At 55.5% G+C, this 11,948-nt stretch overlaps 3 protein-coding genes across 3 annotated transcripts; all 3 read left to right on the top strand.

Annotated features, from left to right (window-relative positions):
• Positions 1-2,311: 2,311 nt before the first annotated feature.
• JKF63_06522 (uncharacterized protein) lies at positions 2,312-6,145 on the top strand (the record flags this gene model as incomplete). Its single annotated transcript, XM_067902471.1, has 1 exon — positions 2,312-6,145. The coding sequence occupies one exon, from the start codon at positions 2,312-2,314 to the stop codon at positions 6,143-6,145; it is 3,834 nt and encodes a 1,277-aa protein (XP_067757888.1).
• A 1,021-nt stretch (positions 6,146-7,166) lies between these two features.
• Positions 7,167-8,573, top strand: JKF63_06521 (uncharacterized protein; the record flags this gene model as incomplete). Its single annotated transcript, XM_067902470.1, has 1 exon — positions 7,167-8,573. The coding sequence occupies one exon, from the start codon at positions 7,167-7,169 to the stop codon at positions 8,571-8,573; it is 1,407 nt and encodes a 468-aa protein (XP_067757887.1).
• A 1,202-nt stretch (positions 8,574-9,775) lies between these two features.
• On the top strand, positions 9,776-10,852 carry JKF63_06520 (uncharacterized protein; the record flags this gene model as incomplete). Its single annotated transcript, XM_067902469.1, has 1 exon — positions 9,776-10,852. The coding sequence occupies one exon, from the start codon at positions 9,776-9,778 to the stop codon at positions 10,850-10,852; it is 1,077 nt and encodes a 358-aa protein (XP_067757886.1).
• Positions 10,853-11,948: the final 1,096 nt, after the last annotated feature.

Genomic DNA, 11,948 nt, shown 5'->3' with positions numbered 1-11,948 from the left:
AAAAAGAGCTGAGAGGTCCGCAGACGACACCAGAGACATTGTGTGCGCCGTCGTCTTGCATTTCCTTCCAAGTACTTTATTCCTTTTCCCCTGTTTTCAAGCCCCCCACCCTTTCCCCCTCCTCCTCCTCCTCCTCCTCTCTGCACATACGCATCGTGTGTCCTGCACGCGGACGGCTACAGTGCTGGGCTGGAGAAATATAATATAGAGCCTACCGTGTGTGTGTGTGTGTGTGTGGTGAGCTACTCCATGAGGGGGAACCCGCAGGTGAGGTGTAGGTGCGTAGGTGAATGGGGAGATTGGTTTTTTTTTTGGTGTTTTTGTGGACACACACACACACACACACACACGTGCATGCCTCCTTTCTACCACGCATACATATATATATATATATATATATATACAAAGTCAAGATATCAACGCAAGACTGGGATTTCCTTTTTTCTTCCTGCTCCAATCTGTCCTTTTGCTTTGGCAAAGTTGGCCGGCAACGATGTATCGTGAGCCCCTGTACACGTGCGTAGGATCGATTGGGTGAGCCTCTTGTAGGTTGACCAAAAAAAAAGGGGGAAGGGAAAAGATACGGAGGGCGACGCTCACGTCCGTTTGAATGCACATGCGCACACATGTAGGCAAAAGAACCCAGCCTCTCATTTTTTTTTCTCGATGTTTCCGCGATGTTGAGCGGTGTGAGCTAGAGGCAAACGCGGACGTTTTGATTGGCAAGCATCGTGTTGATGGCCCATCGAGAGGGGGAGGGGAGGAGAGGGGAGAAGAGGGGCCTCCACGGAGCGTTTGATGGCCTCTGGCATTCATTTTGTTGTTTTATGCGTCGTCACCCCACTCACGCATGACCTCTTCTCCCCCAGCCTTTCCTTTGAAGTGGTACTAGTTCGTGCATATGGCCTCACGCGTGCGCTTTTTAGGGAGGCCTCAATCCCTCTTCTTTCCTCCCTGTTGGCGCGTCTGTCCGCCCGCTTCCCCACATCCACTCAATATCACTTCAGGCTACGCTCTGCTTATTTTTCTGACATTTCCATACTCACCCTTCTTTTCTCCTCCCTTTTCCCTCTGACTCATCTCACCACACCCGTCACCCACGCCGACGCATTTTCTTCACGCTCGCAAAGAAGCTTACTAAAAAGGAAAAGGAGACACTCAGATACGAACGTGTGGACTAGTGCACATCGCATGCACAGCCACAACAGCAACCGCGACCCCCCCCCCCTCCCCCTCACTCCCTCCCTCCCCCCGGCGTTATCATCACAGCTTTCGTTTACTTCTCCTGTTCTCACTCGGAGTGTTCACCTCTTCGTTGAGTTGTGCGTTCCGGAAGGACGGTTAGCAGCCCGTGTTGTAAGGGGGAGTACACACATAGGCTTGTCGGGCGTCGCTAACACTCCCTCTGTGCCCGATTTACTTCTTCCGTGAACCCCTCCGTCAAGTGCCCTCGTTGTACTTATTAAAAAAAACACATAAATCTGAGGAGCTCTCCCGTTTGGAAACAAAAAAAATCTGCGACGACAGAAACACAAAAAGGGGCAGAGGGGTGTGCGACTTGTGTGTGTATGTGTGTGTGCGTGCGTGATCTCCCACATCTTTTTAAAAAGTTTTATTTTTTTTTTTTTTTGGCTCTCTCCCCCCTTATTGTTAGACAGTGGGTTTCTCGCTGGGGGGATTTACAGATTTTTTTCTACGACCTCCTTCCCTTCATAAATTCACACACACACACACACACACACACACACGGTCAACCTCACTGTGGTTTCCCAGTACATGATTTGCCCTGTTTTTTTTTTTCGTGAGCTTTTTGTGGACTTTCACTAACAGAGAAACGCGGAGCGCTCGTGAGCGGCGTAAAGCACTAGACTGTGTCCGGCCGCATCCGTCTGAACGTTATCACCCAGGCACATCACTACAACACAGGGAGAGAGAGAGTGTGAGAAAGCAATAGAAAGTTGCAGCGAAGAAAAGAAAGATCCGCATTGCTAGGGATCATTTTCGAGGGACGGGAAATACACGTACCGGCGTACCCCAGTCTTGTCGGGTCGAAAGTGAGGTTGCGCAAGGAGACACCGAGGTGCTGGTTTGTATGTGTGTGTGTGTGTGTGCTTGTATGAGAGATTAGCGTACGCGTTTTCGTTTCTTTTTTTTTTACGAAGATTTTTGTGTGCTGCTGGCGTGGAGCGGCTCAGTGCGAGTCCAGGCCGACTGTCGTCACCACAATTCGCGTGGATCCCTTGATTGACTCACTCTCACCCCCTCTTTATTTTGTGTTCGTGTGTTCTTTCGTTGCTTCATCGCTAAAGCCATGAATGGTGGCCCTCGATCTTCACCTGGAGGTGGCGCTCCCGGTGAGTCGCCGGCGGTACCGATGCCTTTTTCCCTGAGCAGTAGTATCAGCAATGGGGTGGGCCCCAGTGGTAGTCGGGGTACTCGCTTCCCGGCCAACACGAGCTCGTCCTCAGCAGTTCCGTCGTCTCAGGTCTTCGAACGACCCAGTGTAACGGAGCTGAACGACAACGTTATCGCCCGACTCAGCGATCTGGCGACAGCGGCGCTCACCTCGCCAGACAAAGAAACACGAGATGCTGCGGCTCAGCAGCTCCTTTTTCTGAGTAGCTACGAGTACTGGGACACGCTACGGGTCCTCCTGCCACGCGCACAGAACAACTACTTGCGTTTTATAGCCGTCAAGGGCTTGTTGTTTCTCGTGAGCAACGAGCTGGGCCCACAAGAGCGGACGGAGATGCAGCAGTACGTCCTGGAATACCTCCAGGGGCGTCGGCGCTGTGGTGAGAAGCTGCCGTTCTATCTAAGCAATGCTCTCTTCTCCGTCTACGCCTCGGCACTCTTCAGCAACTGGAAAATATCGATCATCCGCGCGGAGTCGGCAGAGATGGTGGACTCCAGCGAGATGGCGCAGAGCATCTTCACAAAACTTCAGACATACCTCACGACGGAGGAGACGCTGGACTGCGTGTTGGAGATACTCACTTTTTTTGCCCGCCAGAACTCGCGTCTCAGTATTTTGTCTGTGAAGAGCAGCTTCGCGAAGCAGGTCCTACCCTTCTTTTTTAGTGCGGCTGCGAACATGTTGTCGACCGCGCCGGAGAAGGCCGCGCTGGTGTGCAGCACAGCCCTTGAGTGCACACCTGAGCTGGATGTACCGCTAGTGCGACTGCACCACCTCTCCGATCCCCCCATCACGGTTTTGCGGTGGCCTGCATGGGCCCCAGCGCTGTCACAGGTCATGAACGAGTGCGGCCAGGCACTCCTTAACCAACCAGAGGGTCCCTGCGCTGCGCTGTATTCCCGCCTGCTGCGCCAGTGCTCGACCGTTACGAGCCCGCAGGAGGAGTATATTGCCAGTCGTGACGATGTGGCGAACGTGTTCCTGGATGTATCGGGGCGACTTCTGCTCAAGGTGCAGGAGAACCCAGAAAGGACGGAGCTTCTCCGGCTGGCCTGTGCGCTGCTGGTGAACACGTTCGAGCGGAGCGATGAAACGACTGTAGCGTACCTGGCGCGTGACGTCGATATTATACGCGTCTGGGCAGATGCCACGCGCTACGTTCTTGGCCGTCCGTTTGATGATGAAGAGGCCGACCTACGCCAGGGGCTGCTGCACCTCTTCTTTCTGATTGCAGAGCGCATGTTGCAGCCCAAGCCACGCGTTGGTCGTAGTCTGGAGAACTCGTTCGCCGCGTTTTGCGGAGCATGCACGCCGCCGACAACACGAGAGGGTGGCCGGACTCAGCAGGGTTTGTCTTCCGAGCGCGTAGGCATCCAGCTCCAACCGCAGCCAAACCTGTCACCGCCGTTGGCTCCACGCGGCCCCCTCTCGAGCGAGCGTGCGCGGGAGGTAGAGCATATAGTAATTGACATCTTTAGCACATATGTCGATCTTGTGATCAACACGGCACATGAGCGGGAGGAGTCACATGAGGTGCGCACAAGCGCTACCTTCGTGCTCCAAGCGGAGCGGATGCTGCAGCCCATTGCTGAGGTGATGTTATGCGAGCGCATCAACATCCTGCCACAGTTATTCGACCGCCTCCAGCAGACGATTCACCAATACGAGCTTTGCGTCCGCGCGCGAGGGGAGCAACAGGCCGCCTTGCATGGCTCTGCCGCCGCGGGCTGCGATGGCGGTAGCGGCAGCTTCGGCTCGAGCGCACAGTCGTTACTACAGGAGCTTTACATGACCCTGGCGGTGCAGAACATGAACGTCGGGGAGGCGGTGATCTGTCCGCCAGAGAACGCAGAATCCACACCGCTCTTCTTCACCTACGTGTGCCTCTCCCGGCTCTCCGTGATCATATCTATCTTCGCCATTGCGCTCTTGGGGGGGTTGGGGTGCCGTGACGACAACGTGCTCGTTGCCATCGCAACTTTTGCGAGTCAGTTGTTGAGACAAGAGGATCAAGTGACGGAGAGCCTGCTGCAGTGCCTGTCTTCTCTGGACGACGGTAACGACGAAGCGAATGACTTCGGCGGTATCACAGCGCCTGCGACAGCGGCCGCCTCCGGTCACGCAGCTCAGGTGCACACTGGCATCTTGCGCTCCCTCTTCTTCTACTGTGGTTGCGTCTACGATACGAATCTGTCGCGCCGTGAGGAGTTTTACGACATCATCGTGAACCTTCTGTGCTACGTGTACCGGTATCACAGCGATCAGGTGGCGCTTGTGGGGGATGCGAACGTCTTACTCACCCGAATCGTCGACTTCGGTTCCAGCGGCACGTTTTTTCTCGGCGCTGCTAAATTGATGAGCCTCATCGATGCGGTCAAGGAGGGGCAACTGCCGCTGTTGCAGTCGCTGTCGACGGGGGAGCACGGGGCTGACTCACGGTGGCTCTCGAGTGAAGTAGCCGTGGTGCGCCACGACTTTCTTACCGCCTTCACCTTTTATGCGGAGACGCGCTACTACGCCGGTTTCCCTATCGCGGACGTTGTCAGGACCCTGACAGAGCGCTGCTTCGACGATGCCCATATGCAGGCATGCCCACGTCTCAGCTTCCAGGACTTGAAGGCGATTACAAAAGGCATACATCAACCTGATACACTGCAGATAGTCCTGGAATCCATCATACGGCACAAAGATGTCTGCTCGGCCGTTGTCCGCTACGATGCGGCGGCGGTGCCAGACATGATCGCGTGGCTGTCAGTGTTGTGCAGCCGCAGCTGCCAGTACATGGACGAGGAGAACTTGTCGACGATACAGTGGGAGCTGACGAGCTTTGTCATGAATGTGTTGTGCCTCTACTTCAGGTACCTCTCCTACCCTTTATCGCCTATGGTCACTGCCGGAGACGGCCCCTCAGCCTTCAACGTGCCACCGAGCGCTGACGGAGGCGCCATGCTGCCTGACAACATCGACTCGTCATTGGCCATGAGCGGGTGCACTGCGTCAACGTTCTTCTCTTTTCCTGTCGATGCCGTCGAGGCGACTGTCGTGTACGACGTGTCCGACATCCTCAACTCGTTCTGCTCGGCACCGTGGTGTAACCTGGGGATAATACTTTATTACGAGCGTGCCACCGTCGAACATTTCTTCTGCGGCGCTGTGGAGCTGCTCACGACGACCTCGGTGGAGCTGCTCATGTCAGAGGAGGGCTGTACGCGCGTCTTTAACGCGATGTCGGCCGCTGTCAACTCCTCTGGTAGCACCTTCCAGCAGTTACACCACCTCTACATGCGTCAGGGCTTGTGGAACCGTCTTGTACGGCAGCTGAACAGGTGTCTCAGTTACATGTACGCGCCAGAGGTGATTGACATTCTCTACGCCATTCTGCGCAGCGATCAGCAGGCTCGACAGCGCGTGCCGAATTACAAAGGCTTGGAAGGGAATACTCTAGCTGGCACCTTCAGCGAGGTTTGCATGCTCGTAGCTGTAGCGCCACACCTGACGTACCGTGAGATGGTAGCGTGCTTTGGGCTCCTGCAGATGTGCTACGATGGGTCCGAGGTGCTGTGCGGGGAGTGTGCCGACCGGCTGCTGGACCTCTGTTCTGCCTACCACCGGGTTCGCCTGCGGCTCATCATTAACTCACTCCGACGCGGCGACGGCGAGTACCTCATGACGGAGTACATGACATACTTTGGGCAATCGTCCAACGTGGGGGTGCTGACAGCGTGGTGAGACGAGGCGGGGGTCGAACAGTCATCGGTGTGGTTGGTGTTCCAGATATCGCGCTGATTGTGCTTATGAGATCTTCTTGCTTGCATAGAACAACAACAAAAAAGTGAGGACAGAGAAGAAAGTCTTTGGACCCTCCCTCCCCCCCTATTCCCTCATGCGGGGTGGGTGGGGTGGGGGGTTCGACAGACAGGGTGACTGGGGGTGGGGCGATCCGAGTCATTCGTGGGGGAAAAAGGGGGTGGGTGGGTAGGTGGGTGAAGCACATCGTCGCGTTTTATCACCGTATGTACTCTGCGCGTTTTTCTTCCTTGGCGCTTTGCGTTTCTCCACTCCCACTCACACGACTGCCCCCTGGTGTTTTCAAAGGTCACCGATTGGCCTCTTATATGCGAGAGAACCAACCCGACTTGATGGTGCAAAGCTCTAATTCGGGGCGGCGGCACTTCCCTTTTCATACTGCCGCATTTTCAGCTGGAACACATCCTCCCTCTCCCCCTCCCTCTCCCCCTCCCTCTCCCCCTCCCTCTCCCCCTCCCTCTCTCCCCCGATACGCACGCTTGAACACACGCCTGATATGTATGCATATATATATTTGTTTTTGCACCTCCGTCAGGTGACTCTCGAGGCTCACCTGGAACGTCGACGGCAACGATTTCGGCTCCTACTGTTCCTCCTCCTTTCTGTGCATATATATACATATATATATATATATATATCCTTCACCCTGTTTCACATGTAGCCCCCCCCCCTCCCCTCACCCCGCCCGCTGCAACGGATCACTTATCGCCGCGTTGTGTGTTGCAGGGGAAGCACCACTCTTCGCTGGCACCATCTGCATTTTTGTTTGCCTGTCTTGGTCTTTCTTTTTTTTTTTCTCACACATCCACGCAGGGGTTTTTCTGCTTTTTTTTCCTCCACCTCGCTCTCTGCTCCCAGCGGTGGGTGGGCTGAGCACGTACACCCGCTTCACCTCCCGCGATTCCCTTTCACACACTGGCGTGCGCGCATCTAAGAACAAGCGATGATGGAGCACCGACGTACCCGCACTGGGCCCATTCGGTTCCGCTGCTTCCTGCGCAACACGATCTTGGACGTGATGCGCTGTCGCGGCTGGATCGAAACGGACAGCGAATCGGACTGGGATTACTATTGGGCGGATGTCTCGTGGATTCGGGAGAACTACGACATCCTGCGCCTCGACGACAATCAGCACCTGAACCACTTTCGCAACCACTATGAGCTGACACGCAAGGACACGATGGTCCGCAACATCAAGAAGATGGTGAAGGCGCTCGAGAAGGACGGGGATGCCGAGGAGGTGGCCGCGGCGTGGGACTTCTTTCCTGTGACCTTTTCGCTTCCACAAGACTACGGCCTCTTTGAGCAAGAGTTCCGCCGGCACCCCAACACGATCTGGATCATGAAGCCTCCTGCCAAGGCCCAGGGAAAAGGCATCTTTCTCTTCTCGAAGCTTTCACAAATTGCGGAATGGCGCCGTGAGTTCAAACAACGCCACGGATATTTGACGAGTAGTGGCTCTGGTGGGGGCGCAGCCATGGGCGGGGGTGGCGGTAACGGACCCTCTACAGGCGGCGGGGCTGGCGGTGGCGCTGGTGGTACTGGCAACCCGTACAGCGTAGGCTCGATTGGAGGCCAGTACGGGGTTTCAGAGCCGGTCGAACCGTACCTTGCCCAGCGCTACATCTCGAACCCGCATCTCGTCGGTGGAAAAAAGTATGACCTACGCATTTACGTTCTCGTTCAAAGTTATCAGCCGCTGACGGTGTGGCTGCACCGCACCGGCTTCGCGCGCTTCTGCCAACATCGGTATTCTCTGGATGACATTGATAACACGTACATTCATGTCACAAACGTGGCTGTACAGAAGACCTACCCCAAATACACTGCGATGTCGGGGTGTAAGTTTGGAATTCGAAGTCTGCGCATCCTCCTCACTGCAACCCACGGCGCCGCTCGCACAAATCAGCTTTTTGGGGACATCCAGCAGATGATTATGCGTACCCTGTTCGCTGTGCAGAGAATCATGTTGCAGGACAAGCACTGTAGTGAGCTGTACGGCTACGACGTCATGATTGACGACACGTTGCACCCGTGGCTCATCGAGACGAACGCGTCGCCGTCGCTGACGGCGGAGACGCCTGCTGACTACCATCTCAAGTTTAACATGCTGCAGGACATGTTCGATGTTGTCGACTTGGAGGGTCGACGTTGCGGAGAGGAGGAGCGGGTTGGTGGCTTCGACCTCATCTGGGCCAACGGCCCCGTCGGGGTGTCCACCAACGATAGCCAAAAAACCATTATTTCTTCCTACCTGGGGTGTGCCAACGAATTCGAGATTCCCATGTCGCAGCTGCGCCTTCCACCTCGACTGCAAAACCACAGCGGGAACGAGCACTCGCTCACGTGAGGACACCAGCGTCCTTGCGATACGTGACAGTTGGTGTGGTGGTGGTCGGCAGTGGAGGGCGCTATGTGGGCTGTGCTAGTCGTGTGCAGCCATTACGCAGCGACCTGCGTGCCGCGGCTCTAGTCTCCTTCCTCATCCTCTGCGCACCGCCCCGATGTTAGCTCTGGCTACCAGACACGGGCATTTCCAGTTATTGGTGACCTTCTGACGACCGGATAGGCTCTCTTTACGTGGTTGGCTCTCCGCAACACTGTCGCCGCTGCTGCTGCTGTTGGTGGTGGTGGTGGTGGTGGTGGTAGAGGGGATACCCGAGCCCCCTCAAAGGGGACTGCATTGTGTGGCGATCTGCATACGGTGAGCTGCGGTGACGCACCAGAGGGTAGTCCACGAGACAGAGGCCATGCCCCAAGGCGGCTGAGTCCGCATGGTTTCCCACCGCGCGCGTCTGCTGCTGCATCGCACCACGCAGAGGTGGACCGCTGTGACAGGGTCGAGGCGCTGAGTGTGGAGAACGACGCGTGGTGTTCGATACACACCGGGGAAGCTCTGAGTAAAATTGGATGTACATCTCTTTCGGACCTGCGGGTCCCCGAAAAAGAGGAGGGAGACAAAAGAAAGGGCTGATAGGAATGGTGGTGGATGGTGGTTCTTTTTTTTTTTCACCCGCCGACCTACTTCCCGCTTTCCCTCCCGCTCTCCCTCCCTCCCTCCTTGCCCTCCACACACACACACACACAGAACCCACACATGTGAATGAACTGCAGGGTGTTTCGTGGCTCCATTAGGGCAAATGTGCGGCAAGATGGCGATTTATAACGGGAGAGCGCCTGGTCTATTCTTGATCAGCAGCGATGACCCCCCCCACACCCACACCGCAAAAGAGCATCATGTCCCTCTCATAGCTTACTGCTGGAAACAACACACGCACACGGTTAATCCCCCCCTTTTCTGTCGCTTGTGCTTTGTTCACCCTCGCATGAACGAAGAGCAAAAGGCATTTGTTCATCATCCATCATTCTGCACCGTGGATCCCCCCCCTCCCTCCCTCCACACCAAAATAGACGAGCGGATTTGTACATGTATATATATATATATATATTTATTTATATCATTGCAAATTCGTTTTCCACATATACACGAACGCACTCACACAAAGGCGAACACTGCCTCTTGGTGAGTTGGTTGGCACCGCAACTCACACGATGATGGAGTCATCACGGTATACTGCGGCGGCATTAGTCGCCCTTCCTCTTCTTCTGCTCACCGTGTCGTCCTGTTTGCCGGTTACGCATGCCGTTGCCATGACCGCCGCGGGTTCGCCGACGTCTGCGCCTATGGGAACGAGTGGCAAGGCCCAGAGCAACAATTGGGCTGTCATCGTTTCCTCCTCACGGTTTTTATTCAATTATCGACACACCGGCAACGCGCTCACCATGTACCACCTCCTGCGTCAGCACGGCATTGATGACGACCACATTCTTCTCTTTCTGAGCGACAGCTTTGCCTGTGATGCGCGAAACGTGTACCCGGCGGAGATCTTCGACCAGCCACCTCGGTCGGAGGGGGATGTGAATGGGCATGCGGACAGGAATCTTTACGGGTGCAGCGCACAGGTTGACTACGCGGGCACCGACGTGGACGTGCGTCGCTTTTTGAGTGTCTTGCAGGGCCGTTACGACGAGAACACACCACCCACGCGGCGGTTGCTTTCCGATGAAAACTCAAACATCATCATCTACATTGCGGGGCACGGGGCTAGGTCGTACTTCAAGTTTCAGGACACTGAGTTTTTGTCCTCGTCAGACATCTCTGAGACGCTCATGATGATGCACCAGCAGCGGCGGTACGGTCGCGTAGTTTTTATGGCTGACACATGCCATGCAATTGCGCTGTGCGAGCATGTGGAGGCTCCGAATGTTGTTTGCCTCGCGGCGTCAGATGCCGAGTCGGAGAGCTTCTCAGGCACGTTTGAGCAAAATATTGGGGTGCACATGGGATCCTTTTGGATGAGCGAGATGTATGCGTTGCTGAACGGCACAAGCTGCAGCAATCCTCTCACGCGCCGCATCGGTGAAGACAAAGTCTCGGTGCTGCATCAGTCGTTGTTTGATTTCAATTATCATCCTCACCGTGCGAATCTGGATTTAGGCGAGTCGAAACCGGCACACCGCGATGCCGTGAACCACCCCAATGCAGTGAAGGAGTGGATCGTGGCTGACTTCATGTGCGCCGAAGAACCGGTGACAATCCCAGTGGAGGTTCGCTATGATCTTGAGTAGCGCCTCAGGTCTGCGCGACTACCCTCTGAGGGTGCCGTGAGTGCGTAGGGGGCTGAGATCAAATTATGCGTTCTGGGTCCGTTCCCCCCCCCCACGATCAGATGTGTCCTTGTCTTTCCCAATTTCTTTAAAGGCGTTGTTCTTGCGGCAGAGTAAGTCTCACCACGAACGTGTACAGCCACACATCCCACCCCCCCTCTGAGATACACGACGGCTGCATTCTGGTGGTGTGCGTGTATATATATATATATGCATACGGCAAAGCTTCTCTGCGGGCGGATAGGGCCATGTGCCTTTCGGGCTTCTCTTCGGTATTTTCTTTTCTCGCGAGAGATCGCTACGTGATGAGCGCCAGACAGGCTTGGGGGTGGACGGCACGCCTCGATCCAGGCTGGCCGGATCCAGCGTCCTCCTCGTGGGCGGCCGCAGCGGCGTCGGTCGTGCGGGTGCCTTCGAAAAGCGGGGGGGGGGAGGGAGCTATGTTTATGCCAGGCGAGCTCCAGGAGGACGTTGGCCGGCCTGAGACCACCACCCCCTCACCCTTCTGTGGTTCTGTAGTACGCCTGTATCCTGCATCTTCTCCTCTGTTTTTTTTTTCGACATTGCATAATAGTCGATTTGTTGACGCGATTCTTAGTGAAGTGGTCAAGCCATGATCGTGTCCGCAACTCTCTGGTACACAGCGCCATCCCCGATTTCTGCGCTAACACCAAGGGTCCTCAGCTGTACCCGACGACCGGAAGAGAAAGGAGAAGAATGGGGGGGGGATGGGGAAGCTGCAGGCTTGCTGATTTCTACACAAAGTGGGGTACGACACCCCTGAGACACCACACAGTGAGTCGACCGGCATTCTTAGCACGTATTCTCTTCGGCTCGCTATATACACATATAAAGAAAAACAGTAGACTACACATTCGTTAGCCCGCGCGAGTAGGACTTGCGTGTATTTTCAGAGCAGCGAGGCCGATGGGGAGGGGGAGGGAGGGGGAGGGGAGGGGGAGGGGACCATTAAAAGGGAAGCGTTCCAGAGCCATCGTTGTGTGGCTTCGCTCGCTTTTTTTTTTCCACCCCTGCTTTCTGCAGAGGGGTGTGATTC

This window comes from Porcisia hertigi, chromosome 18, assembly GCF_017918235.1.
Source record: "Porcisia hertigi strain C119 chromosome 18, whole genome shotgun sequence".
Taxonomy (NCBI): domain Eukaryota; phylum Euglenozoa; class Kinetoplastea; order Trypanosomatida; family Trypanosomatidae; genus Porcisia; species Porcisia hertigi.
Note: the sequence above shows the minus strand (reverse complement) of the source record. Positions and strands in the feature narration are given on the sequence as shown.